Below are 23,375 nucleotides of genomic sequence, written 5' to 3'. Positions count from 1 at the left end.
AGTAGTACTAGCAGCTCTGAGCTATAGAAAATGGCTTTAATAATAATAATAACTTTATTCTTTTATACCGCCATAACCAAAAGTTCTAGACGGTTTACACTAAAAAGATCTGGACAATCAGCGAAGTACAATAATATAGTAAAAAATATAAATATTTATAAAATAGAATTTCAATAATAAAACTCACTAAGTAATAAACTTATCGAACAAAGTGGTCTTAATTAATTTCTGAAAACTGCCATAGGATAACATAGCTTGCTGAATACATTTACCTAACCAAGATTGTTGCCTACCAGCTTGAAATGTTAAGGTCCTATCTAAGAAGGTCTTATATCTAAACCCATTAATTTTTGGATAAGCAAATAAGTAGAAGTTTCTAGTTTCTCTTGATGGTCTATGCAACACAAAATGAGGAAAAAGGTAAGCTGGAGACAATCCCGATATCAGCTTAAAGCAGATACGGGAAAATTTGAATAATACTCTTGCCTCTAAAGGCAGTCAATGAAATAAATGATAATATGGACCAGCTGTATTCTGATGTGAACAGCTCTCAGCTGGTTTACTTGCTGTACTTTATTTTGCTCAATGGAGCATCCCCGTTTCACTCAGATACGAGCTTCCTCAGGAAAGATTCAGCTATACAGGCTGATGATTCAAAGCCAATTAGCCATCATTTAACCTCGCGCTCAGCCAAAATCACCTGACAGGGAGAACCCCCCTCACCCCCCCACAAACATACAAAATACTGTAGAGAAAAAATGGATTGAATATTTCACTTAACCACGCAAGTTTTAACTGACTGCGTATGCCCGGGTTAATTAATACTAGTGCCCAGGCATGGCCAGGCATTGGATATATGGGGATAAAACTGGCTGCAGCCAAAAGAAGCTGACCCCCCCACACCCTCTCGGCTGAATATTTACCCCAATGTTTTGTTAAAGTGAGAAAGCCTCAGAACGTTAAAGATGGGTGAACTGTACATTTTAAAGAAAGTTTTACCTATTTTGATTCAGCAGAAGCAAATTTGGTGATATTTTATTTCTATTTTCCACACAGTAATTACACTTTTCAAAGCAGATTACAATTTCACATTCATAATAACAACATTAACAAACCTAACTGCAAAACAATAAAATCCACAGCAGCAACCAGCACTATCTTTCTTCACAATACATGCCTGAACTTCTCAACAAACAAATATGATTTCAACTGTTCCTGAAGAAGAACATATTTCTCTTCTGACTGCATTATCTTAGGAACTGTATTCCATAGGGTGGGCTGGCAACCCAAAGCGTCACCTACCCAGTTGCTGACTTAGCCACTTTCAGATCTGCCATCATCATTATACAGTATTATCCTACTTGGATGAAGGAGCTACAAAGGGACACATCACTCAAAGCTCCTCCTTCAGATATACAAACCCTGCCCCCAAGAAAAGACTCAAGTGCAGGCAGTCCCCAAGTTAAGAATGAGTTACGTTTTTAAAGTTATTCTTAAGTCAGATTTATATGTAACTCAGAACATGTCCCATTCCCTCCCCCTCTCCAACTGGTTTGGAACATGTTCAGATTGTTAGAATTTATTACTGAATAATCCTCGTCTCATCTTTTCAGTCATAGAAATATTCAAGGAAAGTTGCTCTTTGGGGTTTCTTCCTTGCCTCTAAAGGTGTTTCTTCTCTTTGTGTTCCTCCTCAATTTGCCTCTCTTTTTACATTTCAAAGATCCTAAAAAGAATTTTTCCACTGGGGCCATTTCTCTGCCACGTCTGCATAAAGGAAGTGACATCATAGGAAGCAAACACAGCAGAGGAAAGGCCACCAGTGGGGCCAACCTTGAGCATCTAAACACTATGCTTGCCGACCAGTCGCTGCCACTTTGGGAAGGCCGTGGGGAGGGGAGTACCAGAGATGTCAGCCTTGCCTGGTGAGAGGGAGAGGGGAATGAGAGAGGGTAACCACATTCATAAGTATAAGTCTGATGTAAGTCGGACATTTGTAACTCAGTGACTGCCTGTATAATCCTCAAAGAGTAGCAACATTCCTTGCTACCAATCCAGGGCAAGCAGATCTTGCCCCATGTCTTTCTCAATAACAGACTATAAGAACATAAGACAGATTATATCCAATCACCCACCAGTTTTAAACAAGAACTTAGCACAAATGAAAAATCAGCCACCTTCTACACTGGGATCATCACATGAATGTTGGCTGTATAAACATACACCCAGCCTTGTCTTTACACATAAATCTAAAGGACTAAGTGACTGGATGGGGGTAACTGTCCTTATTCTCACCAAGCAAAAATTCAGCTTCTCGGCAGTGAAACTGGACAGGCTTCATTTTGCATGTGTAGCCAGAGAATAAACAAAAGATATAGGATACTAACAGCCTAAATTTCTATAGTGTTTGGATTAGAAAATAGCTGTTTAGGTTCATGTGTGCAAAACTGTGATGGTATTTTGTAAAGGACCCATTGAATATAGACATTTTCATCATATCCACAGAGTACTACAGAAAATAAATTTATATTTAGCAGCATATACTGTATATTCCAAGACAACATTTTACAAAAGTACATATTAAAAAACTGAGTGGCCTCTCTTGGGAACTTTGCACATGTAAGTAGTGGCATGTATACTGTACATGGTCAAGTCATATTATTAAGAACACGCCTACCTCTGACATAAGGGACACACAGCCAATGAACGAACACACGTTCATTGGCTGTTTGGGTATATAAGGTGGGATACCAGCAGGTTGCCAATATAGGAACTGTGGCTGTCATGGCGAAAAAAGATGATTTATCAGACATTGAAAAAGGCATAATCATCGGTTACCTGGTCAAGGGCGGTAGCATTTTGGAAACGGTAGAGTTTGTGAACTGTTCATAGGCTGCTGTGGTTAAAGAGTACCGTGAGTGGATGAATGGAACCTTTTTGAGAACCCGACATGGTAACCGTGGGGCAGCACGAGCCATCGATGCGAGAGGTGAACACTGGCTACACAGGTTGGTGCAGGCCGATTGGCTCGCTACCATGGAGCAACTCACCATTCAAATAAACCAGGGGGTTTCCAGATGTATGCAGTGAACCTTGTTGTGAACAGGGCTCCTGAGCAGATGGCTGGTGACTGCACCTATGCTCATGAGGGTTTATTGCAAAAAACAACTGATATTTGCATAGGAATACCAGCATTGGATTTAAACTGACTGGCCTTCTAATAAGAACATAAGCAATGCCTCCACTGGGTCAGACCTGAGGTCCATCGTGCCCAGCAGTCCGCTCATGCGGCGGCCCAACAGGTCCAGGACCTGTGCAGTAATCCTCTATCTATACCCCTCTATCCCTTTTTCCAGCAGGAAATTGTCCAATCCTTTCTTGAACCTCAGTACCGTTCTCTGCCCTATTACGTCCTCTGGAAGTGCATTCCAGGTGTCCACCACACATTGGGTAAAGAAGAACTTCCTGGCATTTGTTTTGAATCTGTCCCCTTTCAACTTTTCCGAATGCCCTCCTGTTCTTTTATTCTTTGAAAGTTTGAAGAATCTGTCCCTCTCTACTCTCTCTATGCCCTTCATGATCTTGTAAGTCTCTATCATATCCCCTCTAAGTCTCCTCTTCTCCAGGGAAAAGAGACCCAGTTTCTCCAATCTCTCCAATCTTAAGCTCCATCGAATAGATGGACATTGGCATGTCAGGTGTTAAACTGCTGAGAATAAACTCCAAACAACCATTGTTGGACATATACAAGCTGGTGGCGGCAGTGTTATGGTCTGGGTTTTCTTAGTAAGGTCTGGGTCCTTTGATACCTTTGAAAGGCACTCTCAACTGATATGGGTATCTCTCCATCCTTGCCAATCAAATACACCCATACACATTGACAGTCTTCCCTTTGGCCGATGGGATCTTTCAACAGTACAATGCAACATGTCATACCACCAGAATTGTTTGCAAGTGGTTCTTAGAGCATGACCAAGACTTCCAGCTACTTCCCTGGCCTCCGAATTCCCCAGACTTTAATCCAATCAAGCACATTTTGGACCACCTCGATCGATATGTTCGATGACTGGATCCAACATCACATACCCGTCAGCAACTGTCAAATGCACTGCAGTCTGCATGGCTCCAGATATTTCTAGCAACCATCTAGCATCTTATTGAGTCACTCCCATGGCATCTGGCTGCTGTCCATGCTGTTAGAGGTGGTTATTCTGGATATTAGCAGGTGATCGTAATAACATGGCTCGATCATGTATATATGAGAGTTTCACTGCTTACACATGTCTATGCCACTGCTTAACTATGTAAGCAGTAGAATTTGCAAAATTACACAACCGAAGAAAGACAATTAAGGTGAAGAGTTCTAAAACTCACATTTTGGGCATTTTGAGGTGGTTCCGAACACTAAAGATGCAAACATAATCCCCCCTTCAATCACTCATCCAAATTCCATGTTCAAACAAGCAGTTAACCAGTAGTTTTGCTTGACTTGGAGCATGTGTAAAAGGGGGATTTTTGAAGTATATATGTACTGCTGTTGCAAAATATGAAATACATATACCGATCAATATTCAGCCAATGGAAGTGAGCATTTCCTTACACACTGACTACCACGGGCAGAATTAGGCTCTGATAGTGCAGTATCATATCTAGTCACTAGCATTGAATATTCAGAACCAATCAGACTGCTTCTTGTTTCTGGGACCCATGCGAGTCTCAGCCAGTATTCATTTGGAGCCCACTTAAGCCTTTTGTGCAGATCTTGGCTGAATATCAGCCAAGATCTGCATTAGGGAATTTACTATACCCTTTCCTACCCCTTCCCTGAAGAACAGCGACCCCCTTCTTCCCTCCCTCCTCTCATACCCATACCACTAGTAGGCTGCTCTGGACCTACTGTTCCCACCCTGGTCCTGCCTAGACCAGCTCCAGCATCAAAATGGCTGCTGTGACCTCTAGCAGCAGCCTCACAGTAGTGTGATAATACAGTGAGACTACTGCTAGAGGTCACAACAGCCATTTTGATTCTGGAGCCAGTCTGGGAAGCAGTGACTGGGCACTGATCATGCCCTGAAGACCATGACTACCAGTAGGCCTGAGGGGGAGGGGGGCCCTGTTCTTCAGAAGAGAGGAAGGGGATAGCATAAGTAGCTTCTGGCCAGTACCCAGAAGTTATGTGGGTGCCAGCCAATATTCAGTGCTGGGACCCACATAGCTAATTGGGCATGAAGGACTGAATAAATACCAGTCCTAACATTGCCTGGTTAGCAATGTGGGCACTGGATAAATATTGCTGGCATCTTCCTAACTCTGTCCCCTATAATGTTCTTCTCCTGCTCACTTTCATACATAGCCAACTAGTGTCAATATTCAGTGGCACTGCTGAGTTAAATTCTGTTGACTTGCTAAATATTGGAGGCAGAGTGACTAAGCACAATTTGAGTGGGCAGAAGCCTCTCCTGTCCACGTAAATCACTTGAATATCAGGCCAAACCACATACCCTTATTTGTTCATGCCACAACATCTGTGCATAAGTAGCACCAGTTCCAAAATTACTATGTTTTGCATATATGATAAATTATACATATACTGTAAATCAATTTTCTACATGTTTACATGATGCCTAAGTCTTCTAAAATTGCCTTCTAAATGTTAAGAATCTACAGGCACAGTATCCCTTAAATGGTCTACACACTAGTGAAAAGGTTACCGTATATACTCGAATATAAACCGGGATTTTGGGGTCAAAAATTTTGCCCAAAAATGGGGGTCCCGGTTTATATTTGGGTCATCCCCCAGTGCCCACCCAAAACCCTCCCGGACTTCCTGCAGGCCTGCCTTAGGCCGGGACAGGAGAGATCCCTCCCATCTCCTGCCCCTGCCCCTAATAATTACCACCCTCCCTCCTTCCCTCCCACGCGTACCTGTTTCCTTGTGGGTCCAGGGTGTATCCCATGCTGAAATCTTGAAGATTGTAAAGGTAGCCAGCAGCGCACCCAGGCCGGCACACAGGAGCGAACTTTTCATGCTCCAGGCCGGCCCTATACCGCTCCTTGATAGGCGGTTCTCATGGCAGCCTATCAAGGAGTGGTGCAGGGCCACCCAGGAGCATGAAAAGCTCGCTCCTGTGTGCTGGCCCGGGTGCGCTGCTGGCTAGCTTTACAATCTTCAGGATTTCAGTGCGGGATACACGCTGCACCACCAGGGAACAGGTATGTGAGGAAGGGAAGAATGGAGGGTGGTAACTATTAGTGTCGGCCGGGGCAGGAATTGGGAGGGATCCCTCCTGTCCCAGCCTACCACTACGTGGTTTAAGTTAAGGGGAATGGTTAATCTGCTGGCTGGGTTAGAGGGCAGAGGGAAATATGGGATAATCAAGCCATTGTGACAACATTGATGAAGTTGGCTCTTTTTAGGGGGAAAAGGGTACATGGAAGGAAGGTGAGACAGTGTTCAGAGCCTGGCAGGGAGGGGGCTTGGTTCACAGCCTGGTAGGGAATGGGACTGAGTGCAGGGCAGGGAGAGAAGAGGACTGGGTACAGAACTTGGCAGGGAGGGGGGCTGAGTGCAGAACCTGGCAGGGCAGGATACTTGAATAGTAAGCAGCCCGACTTATATTCGAGTCAACCTTTTTTTTTTTCTTTTTTTTTCCTCCTTTTTGAGGGAAAATGGGGGTCTCGGCTTATATTCAGATCGACTTATATTAGAGTATATACAGTATATCAAACACTGGATCTAGTTTTTCCAAAGATGGTGATTGGAAGAAAGGACCTACTACTTGAAGACATAGGGCTCCTTTTACAAAGGCGCGCTAGGGCCTTAACACGCGAAATAGCGCACGCTAAATTGACACGTGCGCTAGTCGCTACCACCTCCTTTTGAGCAAGCGATAGATTTTCGGCTAGCGGTGCGTGCGTTAAAAACGCTAGCGCGCCTTTGTAAAAGGAGCCCATGGTGTTGCTAAAGGAATCACTGGCAAACAGCGTGCCAGATTTTAAGGCCAAATTGGATAGACATGTGGGATCTATTCGCAGAGATAGATAGGGAGGGTCCTTGGGGTGGGCAGACTGGATGGGCCGTGGCCCTTATCTGCCATCTATTTCTATGTTTCTATGTCAATCAGATAAAAACTGTGCTGTTGACTTAAAACAATCCTTGACCCCTTTTCTATGAAAATCCTTAAAGGTCAAAAACCTAGACTGCTCAAGTTGCTTGCTGTTCATTCATAACATGTCATGTTTCCTGGGTTGATCTTTCACCCACTGTTTAATGAACTCCTTCGCTCTGTTTGGAACTCTCTTCTATGAACACAGCTGGAGCCAGCGCCTGAGCAGATAACCGTGTTGCCTTGGAAACCATTTCTACACAACTGCAAACATAATAGGCTTCTAGAACAAAAGTGGTCCAAAGCTTTGCAGCTATTTTTGTTTGGCTGCAAAAGAAACTGAAATGGCCCTCAAATATTTCTGATATCTGATATCACTTAACACATCAATGCAGAAGAAAACAAACATACATACATATATGTAGGTTCCTCACCAGTTTTATAGACATTGGGACCGATACTCAGATTGTGGGAGTTAACCAGGTCAGTGCTGAGCTTGGATAATCAATAGCGGGCTGTTTCCAGTGACCGGCACTGAATATCTGGTCTATTTCTGGCCAGCTCAAATTTAGCCAGCTAAGTTGATTTTAAGAACTGGCCAGCTAAGTTTACAATGGCCAAAGATAGACCACCTACTTATGTGGCTGCTAAATGTAGCCAGCTAGCGCTATAAATTTCACAGAAAGCCAGCTAAGTTACACAACATAGCTGGCTAGCTGCTAAGCAGCCATCTCACATTGAATATTAGTGGTTAGGTCGCCTAGTTCTATTTAACAATCCAAGAGTCATTCCTGCTGGTTAAACACTGCTTCTGAACTCATTGGATGAGAAAGTTAAAACATCGTACTGCCTCTGCACAGGAATTTGAGTGCGTACAATAACCATTGAGGTTACTTTCTGATATCCAGAAATTTAAGAAGGGTTTGAACACAACCTTGTTTATGGAGGCTTTTGATTGAGTAGGCTGGGATACTAATTATGCCCACTTTAGATGAGTTTGTTTTATTTGTGTGTTTTATGAAAATTATTTTTGTATTTTGTAAGCCAATTAGGTTTAAGTGGGTTAGAGGTCCTTTAATTAAATAAATAAATAAATTTATCTACCTGAGTATGAAAAAAAGTAGCAAGCATGTTGAAACAAGTCTGTGCATGTTGTGACATGTCTCAAGGTTACTCATGCACAGCTGTAGCTCAGTGTGAGTCTAACATTCCAAGAGACAGGATGTCAGGAGAGTCCTCATGTGACTCAAGTAAGAAACTGCTAGATTTGGAGCAGGTACAGTTTTTAAAATAATTCATGAAAATTTGGGCATGTCCAAGGTTAGTGCAAGATGGGTTTCAAGAATGTTGATGCCATATGAGAAGGCCACAAGGCTCCAGTGCTGTCAGGAGAACTTGGAGATGCTCCATGAAGACCAAGTTAATTTTTTTTTCATTGTTTGGTGATTGGAGATGATTTTGGGGTCTATCACAGAGATCCTGAGTCCAAAATGGAGCCAATGCAGTGGAAGCACAAGTCATCCCCCAGCCCCAAAAAGTTCAAGACAGAAAAATCTGTAGGCAAATTCATGGCAACTGTCTTCTGGGATGATGAAAGACTTTTGCTTCTGGAGTTCAAACCACACAAGACAACCATAACCGGGGAGAGTTACACCAATACAATGATCACTTTGCTGGAGTCAATCAAGGAGAAAACATGAGGAAAACTCACAGCCGGTGTGCTGCTTCTTCATGACAATGAACCGGTGCACATGTCATGACAATCACAGGTTGCCATCCGAGAATGTGGACAGCAGTTTTCAAGTGATGAAGATGTCCAGGAATTTGAGACTTCCCGGTTTGAAGGTCAAACAGAAGAATTCTTTTCAAAGGGGTTAATGTCATTGCAGGAAAAGTGGATGAAGTGTATGGAGCTATCAGGGGACTATATTGAAAAATAAAGCAAAAAATTTTTGAAAACTCTTTTCTTTCCTAAGATAAAATTATTGAACGTCCCTCATAGCTTGATTAGTCTCTGTATGGAATCTTTCTAACAAACATCGTGGTCACTGCTGAGGCAGGGAGAAAAGGGATTCACTTAAGGCTATTACCTTATTCTGTGTCTATGGAAAAGTCTTTGATGAATCAAGCCTAGAATGTGATATCTCCCTTCTCACAATGAGCTGTGTATTGTTTCACACAAGAGACCTAAAAATTAGAGCCTATCTGATACCAAACTGATCAACTTAACAATTTAAGAGTACTTTAGTTTGGTTCTTCAAGCAGCATGAAAGATCAATACACCTGTCAATGGGACTGCTATTCTGTATGAATTTTATAATCTAGATGACTCAGATGATAATTGTTTTAAAAGGATTTAGCTGTCTAAGAATGCACAATGGCCAAATATTACTGCCTAGTTCCACTAACTGGCCATGTTTTAGCCACTTTCAAAATAGGGATTATACAGGCTCCATTTCCATTTAAACTTTGACATACAACTTTCCCCCATGGTTATCAAAGCAGTAAAAAAATAAAAAGGGGTTTCTAGTAACAAACCCAGGTAGATTCATTAAATAAAACAAAATTTGCCCTCTTTCCCTTATAATCCCACATGGAGAAATGGCAGGAGCAATATGCTTTCCTACCAACATACCTGTACTAAATATTCAAAAACACATATGTTCTAGGTAGCTTCTATTTGAAAATTTGGAAGTTACATGACTCAAGACCTTCTGTGTCCCAGGAAAATGCTCAGATATTAGATAGAGGCCAAAGCTGCAAATCTCTCCACACATACACATACATATATACATATCACAGATAATGGAGAAAGATCACAACTTTAGTGCCCCAAGGAAAGATCTAGATGGAGGCTGGATGTTCACCTTCACAACAGAGTTAAGCTGCTGTAGTCAAGGTCCCCATCAAAAATAAATAAGATTAAAAGCAATGCATTCACTAACGTTATTGTGGCATCTGCAAAAATCAGCCATCAACTACTATTTAAAATGTAAAATCTACAGCTTTGAACCTACCCCTTCGGATTTCTTATCAGGGAAGATACAGGTTTCTCCACCAGCTGTGAAATTACAGTAAACTTTGAAAGAGTCCCTTGAACAGCCTTGGTTAGGATCAATCCAGTATTCACCTGGATTCGAGAAAGAAGAGAAAATAGCAGATAAATTATTTTTATCTCACTGTCTTCTAAAACAGTGGCAATTTCAACCTGTGCTGAATAGACTTGATATCTCCTTTTATCCTATAATATATTTAATGCTAGTGTTTAAGCCTGTTACATTAATGGGTGCTAGTAAAGCCTCCTTCCCTCACATGTCCCCTATTTTCAGCCCCAGCTCCAAACCCATTTCCCCCCCCCAGCCCTCTTCTCCGATCTTTTCCCTTTCAGCTTCCAGCCCCAGCTTCCTTTTTTCACCAGCAGCATTTCCCTACCCCCCCACTTCCCTGTGCAGCAGCAGCAGCATTCCCTCCCCCTCCATTTCCCTGTGCAGCAGCAGCATTTCCCTCCCCCCACTTCCCTGTGCAGCAGCATTTCTGTTTGTTTCTGGCTTCCGACGCAGGTGCGGCTCATGAGAGGAGCCACCGCGGCGGCTTTGAACTTAAAAATAATTTTGGCAAGGGACTGTAAGGGAGCCGGCCAGACCACGGGCTGCGCTGTGTTAGACGGAGTGAGGATGGGAGGGGGAGTCGACTCCATGAGTCCTTCTTAAGGTGCCTCTGCATGTGCAGAAGAAACCACCGCTGATTCCTTCTACTGCGCATGCGAAGCCATGGAGCTACAGAACACTGATCACGCAGGTAGGAGTGTGCATGCGTGTATAGGATTTTATTATTAGTGATTATACAAACACTATCTAATGTTCATAAGCACACATAACTACACGTAAGAATGAACTATCTGTGTCCAACTGATTGGAAAGACCTTCTCAAATGTGTGCACTAGAGAGCATAATTTGAGGTTGTAGGGAGGAAGACTCAGGAGCAATGTTAGGAGAAATTCTTTTTCACGGGGAGGGTTGTAGATGCCTGGAATGCCCTCCCAAGGGAAGTGGTGGAAAGGAAAACAGTGATGGAATTCAAAAAAGCATGGGTTAAACAAAGAGGATCTCTAATTAGAAAATGAAGAATGTAAATTAAAGAGCTAAGGCCAGTATTGGACAGGCTTCCACAGTCTGTGTCCCATATGTGATGATTTGGTGTAGGATGGGCTAGGGAGGGCATCGATGGGAACTCCACTAACTTGGAACATGAGGATGTTACTGGCCAGACTTTATGGTAGATATCCTGCAAACAAGATGGTTGGATAGGCTGGAGTGAGCTTGGATGGTAACTTCAGCATTTGGAACCTAGGACAATACCAGGTAGACTTTACAGTCTATGACCCAGAAATATTAAAGAAGAGACAAGTTAAATTAATCATGTATTTTTAATGGGTATAACTAATGGGCAGACACGATGGACCATTCAAGCCTTTATCTGCCGTCATTTACTATGTTACTATGTGCACCACACACACACTCTCTCTCCTCATATTCAAATTCATATAAGCTCAGCTCTTTAGTTTGCTTTTATCACCTGAATTTCAATTCTTTCTGCTGCATACTGAAAAGAGCATTTCTCTGTTTACCTCAGATAGAACTGGAGTTAATCTTCTGACAACTTCCTTAACTAGAGCTTTCTGCGACACATTTCCAGGCCCATGTGTCACATCTGGTAAAATGAGAGCTGCCTCTTTCTCATTTTAATCCCACCTTTGTTAAACCTCCTCAGTGAGGGCCTGCTACCTTAGCTTAAAACCTTTTGTTTTTGTATCTGGACATTTTATCTATCTGTCTTGGTTAAATTGTAAATGCCAAGGAAGAGGGACTGTCCGTTATGGGGGTGATTATTTGAAAATTACATATTTATATCTTCTAATTTATGCAGATAACTGTATTCAAAATAAGCAAAGAAACATTCCCCCTCTTCCTGCAAACATACAACAGATAAAATTACCCACAAAATGAGGGCAGTTTTATAAAAAGCCCATTTCCCAAGTGCTCTTTTAGGCACAGAAATGGTGCTGTGTACAACTGTTCATCATCCATTCATTGGATTTAATGGGACTAGCTGTACATATGTCAACGACTTTGTCTTCTACTGCTTATCTTTTGAAGACCTACCATCTGGAAAGTCTTTATGGCAGAGCTGCAGATCCTTACAGGTGCGAGCTGGGTTACTTTGAGTGCCCAGTGGATGCTTCATTTGCTCAATTTCCTGTTTCAGGGAGTTCAATGAGCCAAAGATTTCTTCCATGCCATCGGCATAATCCATATAATTGTCTGGGTTGCCCTCGTCGACCAGCTGGCTTGCATCTATGTTACGTTTTGCCCTCTTTGAAGCATGGATAGGCAATGGTTGAATGACTTCTCCAGGAGGACCCTTGGAAGAATATATGTCAGATGATCAGAATAAGCTTTTATATTGATACCAAGAACACTTACAAAGTCCTTGAAAGTCCCATTCCATAGTTGGCAGGTTCAGTATGAGTTAGGATTCCAGATACAGCTGGGTCATGCATGAATACAATGGCAGTTCAGGACCACTATTAAGCATATACTGTGTGTGTGTGTGTGTGTGTGTATATATATATCTATATATATAAAATCGGAGGTATGTATGTGTGTATGTATGTGTGTGTGTGTGTATGTGCCGCGATCACGCAAAAACGGCTTGACCGATTTGAACGAAACTTGGTATGCAGATCCCTCACTACCTGGGATGATATGTTCTGGGGGTCTCGCGGCCCACCTGCACACGTGGGCGGAGCTACAAACAGAAAATCAGATTTCACCCATTCATGTCAATGGAAAAAATGTAAAAAGCTGCCAATCTCACAGTAATTCACAAACGGCTTGACCGATGTGAACGAAACTTGATATGCAGATCCCTCACTACCTGGGGTGATATGTTCTGGGGGTCTTGCGGCCCACCTGCACACATGGGCGGAGCTACAAACAGAACATCAGATTTCACCCATTCATGTCAATGGAAAAAATGTAAAAAGCTGCCATTCTCACAGTAATTCCAACTACCTGGGGTGATATGTTCTGGGGGTCTCGCGGCCCACCTGCACACGTGGGCGGAGCTACAAACAGAACATCAGATTTCACCCATTCATGTCAATGGAAAAAAAGTAAAAAGCTGCCATTCTCACAGTAATTCAAAAACGGCTTGACCGATTTGAACGAAACTTGGTATGCAGATCCCTCACTACCTGGGGTGATATGTTCTGGGGGTCTCTCGGCCCACAACTCTATGTTGCTTGCTCAAGGGTGGGTTCACCCAACAATTTATATGTTCTTGCTCCTGGAGGTGAAACTAAAAATGTTGTTTATAATCACGTTTTGCGTTAGTTGTATTGTATTCATTTTGTCAAATATTTCACATTATAATTTGAATATTGTACTTTTTATTAAGCTGTAAAAAAATAATTTCATTCACCACTATAAAGTATCTTTATTTGAATCCATTTACAGTGTTATTGCTATAATTAAATACCCGTGCAACGCCGGGGCATCAGCTAGTATATATATATATATATATATATATATATATATATATATATATATATACATTCCAGTAGAAAGAAATTGCTAGTGTTGCTAGTTGCTTGAGTACCTGATTGTAAAACCGCTTAGATAACCTTGATAGGCGGTATATAATATCCTAATAAACTTGAAACTTGACCTCATATAACTGTGTGCATGGCAAAGGGATAGGCAATTATTACCAGACAGTGCATTTAAGGAATGTCAAAAACATAAGTTGTGGAGGGCAATGGAATCCCTTTAAAGCTGCTATCAATAATGGACTTTCAGCATATGTGCAGATGCACTTATGACTGGACATGTTCTGCCCCTTCTAGCAGATGTCAAAGGAGAAGGGAGGCCTTAAATGTTATAAATGCCAGAAGGTCCGCTGCAGCTATGGTCCTGGTCCTGGTCCTGATAGGGGCAACAACAGCGGTGACAGAAGGAGAAAAGGGAGAAGGTAGTAGATGCTTTGGATAGGAAAAAGAAATGCTGAACACCTGGTGGGGGTGAAAAGGGGAAAGATAATGGAAACCTCAAGTTGGGGGGGGGAGAGGAAAGAGATCCTTGGCACCAGAAGGGATGATAGAGAAGAGGAAATGCTGGACCATGGGTGGATTGTGGTGGGATGGTCAGACAATGTGTAGCAATTTGCTGATGGTTTGCCTAAGATGGCACTTATCCTTGGGCTAATCCTACCACCAACCTCTTATTTCTCCCTGTCCCCAGCTTATCTCTATTATCAGTCCCTCTATCACCACCATCAATTTTCTCTCTCTCTCCCTCCCACACTTTCCCTAATCACCACTGTCTATCCCCCCATCTCCTCTCCATTCCCTCCACTTTCTTTCTCTCCATCCTCTCACCATACTGTATCCCCTTCCCTCCTCTTTCCAGTCTCACCTATCCTCTCCTTTCAATACCACTTTTTTTCTTTCCATCCTTTGCACATATAATATCCCCCTTTTCTCTACTCTCCAATCCCACCATTCTGTCTCCCAAATCCCATCATGATTTTTTCTCTCCTCACCTATTCTGACCCCTATTGATCCTACTGCCATTTCCCTTCATGCTTTCTGCCCACACTGTCCATCGGGTCAGCTGGAATCTAATACGGAAAGGAGCCAAATTAGTGGGATCCTCTCCTCCTCTTCTCACTGCCTACACATCTCAATTTGTAATTTAAAGCTGACAACTTCAGAACTTCTGTCTTATTCTTGTTTTGCATGCAGTCTGGGCTAAAAGCAGGATACTCAGGCACTGGCTGCAGTGGAAAAGGATGCAGCCTAAGTTGCTAGCTTTAGATTACAAAATTGAGAGATGGGGGGAGGTGGGGAGGGAGAAAACATGCTCCAGTTGCCAAACATAGCTTCTTCTTGGGCTGGAAGATTTGGGGGAGCAAGGTTGATTCCATTCTGAGGATGTTATCTGCCTTTGAAAAAGGACAAACTTTGGGGGGAGGGGAAGGGGGGTTCAGTTGTATCTGGAAATCCCAATTTTCCAATTGGAAAGGGGGGGGGAGAGATGATTATTAGGATTTCCCTGTAATAATCAAGAATCAGAAGTCCTAAATCTATATATAACACTCTGAAAAATATAGAACATAAAGGCCCTTTTTTATCAAGCTAAGTTAATAATAGTAATAATAATTTTATTTCTTGTATACCGCCCTGCCATTAGTTCTAAGCAGTTCACAACAGTAGATAAATACAATCGTATACACATTTCTATGGGCAGAATTATACATCATGGTTAAAAAAAACAACTTAAGCATGCTAGTATTAATATCTCAATTAAAAATACAACCTAATTGTAAAAAAAAAAAATTACAAACACAGCATAATAAAATCATTAAGAAGCTTGAAGATCAACATTCTTGGTTATCAAACAGATGAGCTTTTAATAATTTCCTAAATATAGGATAATACACTTGAGCAATCAGTGGGCTTATCCAGGAATCTGCTTTCCCCGCCTGATATTCTAAAGTCCTATCAAAGTATGTTTTATAGCAACAACCCCTAAGGGTGGGGAAAATAATCACGCCCAAATTCCTGATATGCTTTTTTGAATTAAACAATTTCAGATATAATACCAAATAAGAGGGTAGTAGTCCAAAAAGGGCTTTATAACAAACACACCTGAATTTAAAAAATACTCTGGCCCCAAACGGCAGCCAGTGTAGTTTGGCATAAAAAGGACTTACATGATCATATTTTTTAAGACCAAAAATTAAATGAACAGCAGAATTTTGAACCACTCGAAGTCTTAATACAAGTTTTTTCGGTAGTCCTAGATAAACAATATTGCAATAATCTAAAGTGGACAAATAATCGAAAGGATTCCATGTCAAAATACTTCTTAATAGTCCTTAATTTCCACAATAGTGCATAACTTTTTTTGATTAAAAGATCTGTATGTTTCCTAAAAGTCAGACTACGATCCAATGTTAGTCTGACTTTTAGGAAACATACAGATCTTTTAATCAAAAAAAGTTATGCACTATTGTGGAAATTAAGGACTATTAAGAAGTATTTTTTATTTATTTATAAGATTATTCATTTATTACAACAAATAAAAACTGTAAGCAATTACAAATCTGTTCCAGGAAACAATAGAATCATACACAAACTTAAATTTCTAGTCTACATTATTAAGACTACTGTTGTCAACCCAGTGGAGGAGCACCTATAGAATAGTTCATATAAAAGGAAAATATATAAAGTATATATACATACATACATATACATATATATATATATATCTACATATATAGACACATGCAGGCAAGAAATTTGTTCAACTTCTTTTACATCGCTCTTCAAACCTCTGAATTAACCTGGGGTAAATTATCCAATTTAGATTTATTTTACGTTAGGGTTTTTTTATTGCAAATCGCTGCGGTTAAAGCTATGACACTCAGGAATTCTATGAGCAATAGACTTTTTACCACAGCAACCTGTGATAAAAAAATACCCTAACGCAGCTTGATAAAAGGGGGGCTAAAGGTTTTTTTTTCTTAAATACCCACCTACACGCTGAGTTTCAATGAGTGACATACTGAATTGCTACTACTTGATGAAATTAAGATGTCTCAGTAGAAGAAATTATAATCCACCAGGCATACCAACATCTTCAGGGATATACATTCCTTTCTTATCTTCTTATTTAACTTCATGACTATAATCAATACTTAATACTTCTCTAGCTACAGATTGTTGGGAGGAGTAGCACTCTGTGATCAGATGAAGGCACCCATTTGCAGCCTCCTTGTCCCTCCCTTAAGGTCTAATAAAACATCTCATCCAAAAGTCTTTACCTTTTTCCTTCTCCTCTCCTTCCTTCCTGCACTATAGTCAGAGCTGTTTCCAAGCATGAAGCTTGTCCTGCTATATGTATATTCAATAATAAGCAGAAGGTAAGCAGCAGGTATCACTGAGATGAGGAGATATATTGAATACTTACTGGAGGCCCAGGTGGGCCCTGAACACCAGATTCACCCTTTGGACCAGTTGGACCCTGTGAAAATAAAGTGAAAATAAAATGAGATAGAGACTCAGGCAATCTCAAAAGACAAACCATTTTCATTTGGAATTATGTATTTAAATCAGATTATTATAGCTTAGTTATTTTTTTATGAGGGAGAGGATCCTATTGTACTTAACATCTAACCTCAACCAGACAAAAATAAACTGAGTTTTATAAAGATAATCTGGCTTTATTCTCTTTTTTTTTTTAATCCACAGTTACTTGACAGTCACGTGTCCTCAGTCCTGACATGGGGCAAACACTCATTGCTTTCTGCTGGTCATGATAAAAATTTATTGGAGGCAGTGCAATGTAATAGGCTGAAGGGTAGTTCCCAAAGGTCATTTTCTTGCCTCACAACCAAAATACTACAGAAACTTGAGTGATTCAAAAAAGCGTTTTAACCTGCAGTCTGACCTTTCTTTCAACCAAGCTACAAGGGGTTCTGAATCTCATAATCTGTCAAAGATGCCCCACCTCATTGTTTCAGTGAGTATATGTCACATTCTTTTATGTGGGGTACTGCAGCTGATGTCAAAGGTTGCTAGTTCTTATGAATATGGAATTCTTTGATTCCAAGGTACCTATTATATTTTGAGGTAAGAGTTTCATAGCCTGAAGAAAATCTCTGTAATATATATTTTAAAAAAATGCCTGGAGATCGTTCAGGAATAGAGACACACACAAATTATTAGGTTATTGTTTCATTTCTAACATTTCCCTCCCTACATAGTACAAGGTTTATGTTGCACACTGCCATGTGCCACTTCAGTCTTGGAATGAGCCAAGGAAATATATTGTATGGTGTGATAGCCATTTACTCCAGTGTAACATGTTCTTTTTAAAGCAAGATGCTATTCTGGAGGGCATGCTTTGCTACATCCTGGGTGTAGGGATAGTTAAAAAAGTTCATTTTAAAATTTGTAGAGAATTTTTCAGCCAGCACTTACTGTGGATCCTTTAAAACCCTTTGGACCTGGAGCACCCTTTAAAAAAGAGAGAAAACAATACAGAGCTTTAGTATTAGGACAGACTGTGGCTACTGCTGCCCTACCCTACTGAGCACAAGACTGGGTGCAGATTGGATTTTCAAATCTACAAAAGGACTTATTATTTAGCATGCAGAGAAAATGAAAAGTAATGTTAAAGTACAGAGCGAAATGGACCCTGCTCCATCGCTAAACTGGATTTAATTGGACAGGAGAGGGTTCCGCCTAGTTAGGGTTAGCAGATTTTTGCAGGAAAAAAAGAGGATGTGTGGCCCTGCCCTGTTTGGCCCAGGCCCCGCCCCTTTCCACCCACAGCCCTGTCTCATTCCACCCCCTATCCTGTCCCCACACAAACCTCGTTCCTTCGGGGCCATGTCTAGAGGGCATCTGTGCATGTGGGATGCAACATGATGATATCACACGCATGCATGTGATGTCACCATGTTGTATCCACGCATGTGAAGATGCCCTCCAGACACAGCTACAATAGCAATGCTTTTCAAACCCCAAAGTGCCTGATTTACTTGGACATGCACTCTAAAAGAGGACATGTCCGGGTACATCTGGATGTCTGGTAACCCTATGCCTAGTTAAACCCCACTGAGTGACTCGGAACCTGATATCTATCAGGGCTAGTGCTGCTGAATATTACCAATAACCAGCCATCTCCTAACTGGTTAGTTAGGGGTAGGCTGGGGGTAGAACATGGATGGAGTGCCAACATAGCTGGATAGTAATTATTTTCATTACGCTAACCGGCTAAGTGACTGCATAAAGTTAACCAGGCACCGGTCTGAATATTGGCTGGTGCCCAGTTAATTTCCAGGTGACCACTGAAAACCTGGATATTCAATACCGGGAGCCATATATGCCTCGGCATTAAATATCTGGGATCAGTTCAGTCCATAGCTGTGAGTGAATCAGATGCCACATACCACCAAAGGCTGAATGTCAGATGGCAACTGAGACCCAGATTCTACAAACAGCACCTGAAGTAAGGCGCCTAGATCAGCATGTCTAACTTATTTTATTTTTAATTGGCGCTGTTAGTAAACAATTTATAAAATGATTTAAAAATGAATTAACTGGAAAGTGCCTAATTTGGTAGGCACCTACCACTTTGGGGTAGGTGTCTACGCCAAGGAGTCTACCAGCAAGTAGGCGTACGTAGGGGCGTATTCTGGATGGATTATGGGTGTGGTTTCACTTAGGCACACTCATTTAGACCAAGAAAACCCTGACCTAAATGGGAGTGTCAACACCTACCAGTGCCTAAGACTGCTTAAGTGCTGCAAAGCGTGAATCTATACATGTTGCCTAGTGGATAATTGACAATTGCGCTCAATGGTGCCTAGCAGTTAAGCGCCGTTGATAGAATCAGGGCCTGACTGTTTCTGCCTTCCCGATTTTAGAATTGAAATGTATACCGCTTAGGAAACTAATAAGCAGAATATCAAATTTTAATAAAACTTGAAACTTGCACAGATTCTTAAGAAGACTTATTCCTTGCAACTTTATTTCTTTTAAAAAATTATTGAAAACTTTTTTATTTAACGATGCTTTTAACGATTAATTTCCTTTCCTTTCTCCCTTTTTTTTTTTTATATATTGTCTTTCCCTTCCATTTGTTCTTTCCCTTTATTAAGAGAAATATTGTAACCCTTTTCCCCCCCTTCCTCCCTGTTATGTCTTATGTTTTTGTTAATTGTTAGGTTAAAGAGAAATTTTCTCTATTTTATTTAATTAATTAATAATTATTTGTGATTATGTATCGGATGTTTTGTAATACTAATGTGATATTATGTTTTGTTTTCTTTTAACTTGTATTTTATTGTACATCGCCTAGAAAGCTTTATATAGGCGATTAATCAAAATAAACCTGAACTTGAACTTGAACTCAGTTCAACTTACCTTTTCTTCAGTTTATCCCACCTCTAACAACCTCCTTTAACTCTATTACACCTTTGCTGCACTAACTTATATCCTATTTGGTTTTATCTTGCATCTTATCGCTCAGTCTTGGATAGACTGTAAGCTCTAAGGTTTCCTAAACCAGTCCTGGGAGAACCCCAGCTAGACAGGTTTCTCAGGATATCCACAATCAGTTTGCATGAGGTAGATTTGTGTACCAATGAGGCAGTGTGTGCAAACCGATCTCATGAATATTCACTGTAGAAATACTGAAAACCTGAGTGGCTGGGGCTCTTCCAGGACAGATTTGAAATCACTGCTCTAGGGAGTAAGAACTGTCCATTAGGTATCTCTGTACAGCGCTGCACACGTTTGTGCAGCACGCAAATCCTAAAAATATGAGATTGTAAAAAAAGAGATTCTCTCAGATTTCTTTCCTAATATACTACTGCATATTACAGTGGTTCCCAACCCTGTCCTGGAGGAACACCAGGCCAATTGGGTTTTCAGGCTAGCCCTAATGAATATGCATGAAGCAAATTTGCATGCCTATCACTTCCATCATATGCAAATCTCTCTCATGCATATTCATTAGGGCTAGCCTGAAAACCCGATTGGCCTGGTGTTCCTCCAGGACAGGGTTGGGAATCACTGGCATATTATACAAATGAATGACTCACCCAGCTATATAGCATCTGACTCAACCCACAGTTATGCACTTAAACTGAATAATGGACTCAGAATAGTCTGAATTATAAGGAATTTTCATTATTTTGTTTCCTCAAATGTTATTAAAAAATCACTTGAAGATTGGTTTAAAAGTGCATACCGGTACACCACGGGGACCGGGAGGACCGAGTGGGCCAGATGGGCCATTAATACCCTAGAAGAGATGTGAAAATTACAATTAAAGAAGCAAAACAGTATGTCATCAGCTTTATAAACTGTTTTAGCCATATGTTTTAGCAATATGTTTGTGATTTTTATAGTTTATGGTAAATAACAAACTTAACACAGAGGCAAGCACATTCTGTACAACTCCCGCGACTTCATTTTGTAGACAAGCAACATATATTGGTACAAGTGACAGTAACACAGAGAGCTGGACAAATTATGGTTCGATGCATGGGTTGCAGTTATTGCACAAGAGATGAAATATCGATTTAGGGATATGGAGGCCACCCAGGGCCCTGGATATTGTTGACACAAACAATGTCATATCAATATGGAGAAGAAACGTGGATATAATCCAGCTACACATAGGGCTCCTTTTACTAAGCTGCGTTAGGGAATAGCGCATGCTACAATGCCGCACACGCTAGACGCTAACACCAGCATTGAGCTGGGGTTAGTTCTAGCGGTGTTGCGGGGTTAGCATGCGCTAATCTGCTGCGTGCTTAGTAAAAGGAGCCTAAAGTCTGCAGAAAACACGTGTATAAACACAGTACAGATTAGAGTCTACAAAGCAGAAGGTGAAGCCGGGCTTCTCCCCAGCACTAGTTTTTTTCCAGTATGAAGTTCCTTGAAGGGACAATTTTCAAACTATGTGCACTTTGTACTCCCAGGCTTTGCATCAGTTCAAAAAGTGAAATCAGGAGTAGTTTTGCTTTGAAACTTGCTCCGGGTACAAGGTCCACGTGGTCACTAGCCCTTGAATTTCAACAGGTAGAGGTTACTGGAAAAGTATGCACTTGTACAGTGAGAAAATGTAATCACACATGTACTTGTCCTCTGCCACCCTAAATGTGCACTGGGAATGCCTCCTTTCCATGCATCTAACACTCTGTGTGGTGTTCCACAAGATGTAAGCTTTTATTCCCATTGACGGATGACAATTTTCATCTAGCCATTTAAGGTAGGTAAACAATTTTACACATGTAAATGTGTTAAAAATATCTTCCCCCCACTGGAGAGAAATAAAGAATGGCAGCTACAATTGAAGAGAGCCTCTATTGAACTGCATAGGGGATCCCAAGTTTCAACTCTAGCAACAACTTTTAGGGGATAATTTTAAGACAAGTTGTCTATGTAAAAAGTGTAAAATGACACTTATTTAAAGACCGGTGGTGTCGCCACTAGTGGGCACAAGCCCACCCACTTTAAGCTCAGGCCCACCAGCAGCAGCACAGCTGGTTTGTGGCTGGTAGAAATCCCCATGCTTCACCAGCTGAAGACTTCCAGTGATCCAGCTTCTCTCAATTTCCTCCCCATATCCCCCCCCCCCCCCCACGGCTTTTTATGCTGGCCCTGAGCCTTCCCTTCCACAAGAATTTGCATCAGGGGGAAGGCTTAGGGCTGGCATAAGCAGCTGATATAAATTGCTGCTTGCTGCCAGCCCAGGACTGAATGATTTAAAAGGTACTGTATGGTTGGGGGAGTGAAGTTAAGATATGCCAGATTGCCCAGTGAAGGGGGGAGGATGCTGGGCAGGGGGCGGGCTTCCCATGTCCACTCACTTGGGACGCAAGCCTTCCCAAAAGTGGGTATATAGCTATGTCCCTGTTTAAGACTATTTTAAAAAGGCAGCTTAAGTACCTATACCCAGAACCAACCCAATATCTTGTAAATGCCCATGCAGAAATTTATACCTTCTCAGACTTCAGGCTTCATACAGGGAAATATATATATATATATATATATATGTATATATAAATCACCTCTTCAATGATTTACTTGGTGGCCTTTATGTCCATTTAGAGCACGTGTACTAAGCTGTGTTAGGCACTAACACATGCCTAAGGCAGTTTAAAATGGCATACTGTGGGAAGCACTCAGGCACCCTACGGTAAGTGCTATTGTAGCACACACCAATCTATATGCTTAACTATTTTAAAATTTTTTGGTGGGAGGGGGTGTGTTGGGGAGATTCCTGTGCACCAACGGGTTAGCGCAGGATTACTGTGTGAGCCCTTATTGCCTACAAAATGGGCGGTGGTAAGTGCTCACATGGAAATTGTTATTAATGGCTGTGCGCTAATGGCAACATTCATATATGGCCATGAATACAACAAATGGAAAATCGGCCATTTTGTGACCATGGCAAAAATGGCCCTCGCATGGGGGAAAACACACCCAAGGGCCACTTTTTTTCCCATAGCTTAGTAAAAGGGCCCCTTAGAGCCATATTTATGAATCAACCCTCTCTGGTAAATTTTGGAGCAATTTAAATACAAACTAGCACAGAAAACCTAATCTGCTCAATATTCTGTGCTATTTAGCTGGCCAAGAATGGCTCCTGGATGGCTAAATAATGCTACACTGGCTAACCGCCA

The 23,375-nt window shown here is 41.3% G+C and overlaps 1 protein-coding gene across 3 annotated transcripts in view; it reads right to left on the bottom strand.

The window, feature by feature from the left end:
- The window catches only part of COL5A1 (collagen type V alpha 1 chain), a 430,660-nt gene that overhangs the window by 29,136 nt on the left and 378,149 nt on the right, over positions 1-23,375 (bottom strand). For all 3 annotated transcript variants that reach the window (XM_033962082.1, XM_033962081.1, XM_033962083.1), the window contains 5 exons: positions 20,933-20,986; positions 18,154-18,189; positions 17,141-17,194; positions 12,269-12,527; positions 10,124-10,236 (listed from right to left, as the gene is read on the bottom strand). In XM_033962082.1, coding sequence (XP_033817973.1) covers positions 10,124-10,236; positions 12,269-12,527; positions 17,141-17,194; positions 18,154-18,189; positions 20,933-20,986 — 516 coding nt within the window. The remainder of the gene's footprint in view (positions 1-10,123; positions 10,237-12,268; positions 12,528-17,140; positions 17,195-18,153; positions 18,190-20,932; positions 20,987-23,375) is intronic.

This window comes from Geotrypetes seraphini, chromosome 10 (assembly GCF_902459505.1).
Source record: "Geotrypetes seraphini chromosome 10, aGeoSer1.1, whole genome shotgun sequence".
Lineage (NCBI taxonomy): Eukaryota > Metazoa > Chordata > Amphibia > Gymnophiona > Dermophiidae > Geotrypetes > Geotrypetes seraphini.
This window is presented reverse-complemented; position numbering and strand designations above follow the sequence as displayed.